The 3,550-nt window shown below is 62.1% G+C and overlaps 1 protein-coding gene across 1 annotated transcript; it reads left to right on the forward strand.

The window, feature by feature from the left end:
• Positions 1 to 1,529: 1,529 nt before the first annotated feature.
• Positions 1,530 to 2,648, forward strand: SPRY3 (sprouty RTK signaling antagonist 3; the record flags this gene model as incomplete). The annotated part of the gene is made up of 1 exon (XM_082004283.1): positions 1,530 to 2,648. The coding sequence occupies exon 1, from the start codon at positions 1,731 to 1,733 to the stop codon at positions 2,646 to 2,648; it is 918 nt and encodes a 305-aa protein (XP_081860409.1). The 5' UTR covers positions 1,530 to 1,730.
• Between the last annotated feature and the right edge of the window lie 902 nt (positions 2,649 to 3,550).

Genomic DNA, 3,550 nt, shown 5'->3' on the forward strand with positions numbered 1-3,550 from the left:
GCTCAGCTCACGAGAGGGCGTTTTGCCTCTGCGGCCCGTTCTCATCCTGGCAGCGCGCTCACAAAACCGTCCCTGGGTCAGCCGTGCTAATTCACCTTGATATTTCTGTTAAGCAAACCGGGGTCCAAATCAATTGTGGGTGTCCCGGGAGAGCGACTCGTTCACTGTCTGCGTCTCCCTGGATGGGGTGAGCATCTCGCTGGAGATCGCGCCGAGGGGGCGGCAGGTGGGCTCCATGCGCCGGAAAAACCCGAATCTAAGCAGATCAGTTGCCTTTTCTTTCCGGGAAGGGGGATGGGAGAGACCAGATCTTGCTTGAACAGTCAAAGTTAGTTGCCTTTGCTTTTCCCTGCTCTTCAAGGTCAGCCTAGCTAATGAAAATCAATCTTCCCTCTGCCTCTCTCTGCTGCATGAGCAGATTCTACCTGTGGCCCCTCACCTACTTGAAAGCCCCCGCCGCCGCCCGCTGCCCGGCCTGCTGACCACGTGCAACGCCGGTGGGGAGCTTCCGAGTGAAACGGAGTCTTCCTGCGGGCCCGGGCACCGTGACAGTATCTGTGTCGCTGAGGGATTGCTCGTTTGATCTGCCAGAGGAGAACGGCTTTGTCCCCGGGAAGCTGGCTGTGCACGGAAAGCACGTACCCGATACTGAAACCTGGGCTGGAAGTGCTGGGGGAAAGCTCTTTGCGGGGGTCTGGCATGCAACGAATGGCTTCCGTCCTCTGCGCGCTCCTGGGCAGCTCCGTTTTGCAGGCAGCAGAAGTGGGAAGTTTCTCTCTCCCTCCCTCCTGCGGGTTTTGGTGCCGGTGCTGATGCCATGAGGTCAAACCGGCCGGGGCGGGGGCAGCTGTAGGACGCGGGGGTCCTGCCTTTTCCTGGAAAGGACGGCAAACAGCACGGCAGCCTGGGTGCAAGGAGCAGGACGGGGCTTGCCTGCTGCGGGGTCTGCTTTCCCCGCTTCACCCTGCGTTTGTGCCGGGGTCAAAGAGAAACCCGCCCTTCTCGGTGCTCGTTGACGGGGGTAAATTGGTTCCCGGGGTGTCGCTGGGTTGCGCCTGGGAAAACGGGATGCTGCAGTGGGAAGCACCAGCGCTCGGGGAGTCTGTGGGCTTGGCCTGTCCCCGGTCGACATCAGTTGCAGTCTGTTGCTGAAGCTGCCTGAAATGCAACGTATTCAGATGCCCTCCGTCCCCGTTCCCCTGGTGCGTACCGGGTACGGCACCGGGAGGCTGCTCCGGGTGTACTGGGAAGCCCCAAAACATCTCTCTCCTGCTCCGGAGGAGATGCCGTTCCCAAGTTTTGTCACTGGCTCTGGATAAGTCACAGCTTCAAGTTTCCCCTCCTCTAGAGAGGACCGGCGCTTTCCCCTGGGGAAGGAGAGGGAGGGCAGACGGGATCCGTCCGTGCTGGCGAGGGGTGGGAAATCCTCTGGAAGGACACGAACAGCTCGGGAGCACGGGGAGCTGCTGCACCCACCTGTTGGAAGGGACAGATCTTACAGCCCTTGCCTTTTGGAGGCGTCCAGCATAGGTCTCCCCAGGCACAGAAGTCCTTTGAGTCCGGTTCTTGGAAGTAACTTCACTAGGAGTTCTCCAGCCCGTCTCTGCTTCCTGGTTTGTATGGATGGATCCATTACAAAAGGTAACACAAATGTTTTCTCTGTCTTCCTGCCCCATCCTTTAGGATTTTTAGATGTGCCCTGATGCCGCAGGGTCTCCTCGCTCCTGGAAATGCAGCTTTCTTCCAGTGTGGCTGAACTCCGTCGTGACGAGACGATGGACCCACCCGTGGAGGACTTCCAGCAGGTCCTGTCCATTGACCAAATCCGCTCCATCCGTGCCAGCAACAACTACGTGGAGAGACCGGCTGTCTGCTTCCAGCAAGCCCGCTCCAACCCATCCCTGTCCCAGCCACCACACAAGCAAGAGTGGTCCCAGGACCACCTGGTGTCTTCCACCTTCCAGGACCTGCACCGCAGCCACAGCCAACAGCACCAGCTGCCACCTTTGCAGCAACACATGAGCCACTCCAGCACGGCCAGCTCCGTCTCCCAAAGCACCACCGCCTCCGACCAGCGCCTCCTGAGCAGCCTCACGCCCTCCCACTCCGGGCATTCCCTCATCCGGACGCAGCCCCGGGCCGGCGAGCTGAAACCGGAGGAGTCGCCGCTGAAGGGGGTGGCGGAGAAGCCCACCCTCCACACCGGCCACCTCTTCATCTGCGAGGAGTGCGGGCGATGCAAGTGCGCCCGCTGCACGGCCGCCCGCAGCCTGCCCTCCTGCTGGCTCTGCAACCAGCGCTGCCTCTGCTCCCCCGAGAGCCTCCTCGACTACGGGACTTGCCTCTGCTGCGTCAAGGGTCTCTTCTACCACTGCTCCACCGACGACGAGGACACCTGCGCCGACGACCCCTGCTCCTGCGGGCCGGGGTCCTGCTGCGCCCGCTGGGCTGCCATGAGCTTCCTCTCCCTCCTCATGCCCTGCCTCTGCTGCTACTTTCCTACCCTGGGGTGCCTCAAACTTTGCCAGCGGGGCTATGACGGTCTGAAACGACCCGGCTGCCGCTGCCAGAGCCACACCAATACGGTCTGCAGAAAGATCTCCTCCAGCGGCACGCCTTTCCCCAAGACGCTGGATAAACCGGTATGACCCTCCCGGGGAGGAGAAGCAGGCTTTACTCCTCTTCCTCCTCCTCCTCCTCCTCCTCCTCCTCCTCCTCCTCCTCTCCCCTCCATCCCCCTCCTCCTTCGGCTCCCTCCGCTCTGCCGTGCTCCCCCCTACCCACCGTCACCTCCCAGGAATGAGACGGGTGCACTGGGGGTCCCCCAGCCTCGGGGAGCGCGCGGGCGGCTGGGTGGCCGGGGGAGCTGGCGCCAAGCTGGTGGGGAACGGTGGTTTTGCACGCGTGGGTGAGGGACCAGGAGAGGCAGAGCGAGCTGTGGGTGCCCTCCCCTGGGGGGTCCTCGGGACTCTCCTCCCAGAGGGTTTCAGGGGCTGCCGCTGCCCCGCGGTGCGGTCCTTCCCGACGGGGGGAAGAGGCAGGTCGATGCATCCGCTGTTGTGCAAGAGCCCCCCAGGAGCCAGACCTCCTCCTCTCTCTCTTTATCTCTCTCCAGCACTTTTTGTGGGTGGCCTCTCTCCTCTCATGGGGCCGTAGGTCCGCTTTGCCCTGGGGTGCCACGGGGTCTCACCGCTGGCAGCGGCTTCCCTCTGGGCTCGGAAGCCGCTGGGAGAAGCAGGCGAGCTTCCGAATGGGGTGGCATCGTATTTTTCGGTCTCGAAGAGGAAGGGAAGGTGTGGGAAGCTCTAGAAACCTTCTGGCAGGGGAAGGAGCTATCGGAGGCAGCCCAGCCCACTCGCTTCTGCCCGACTGCAGCAAGGGAAAGGTCCCCTCTGGGATTTGGCTGAGAACAAGAAGCTGGTTTGAAATTGCCATTCATTTCTCAATGCCTTGAAGGGCTGTCTCCAGAGCGCAAACCCTGGTGGGGCAGGAGCTGCCACCCAGCTCCATCCCACCACCGAGCAGATGCCACAGGCACCGGCTCTGTGCT

Source organism: Phaethon aethereus, assembly GCF_964289735.1.
Source record: "Phaethon aethereus genome assembly, chromosome: 10".
NCBI lineage: Eukaryota > Metazoa > Chordata > Aves > Phaethontiformes > Phaethontidae > Phaethon > Phaethon aethereus.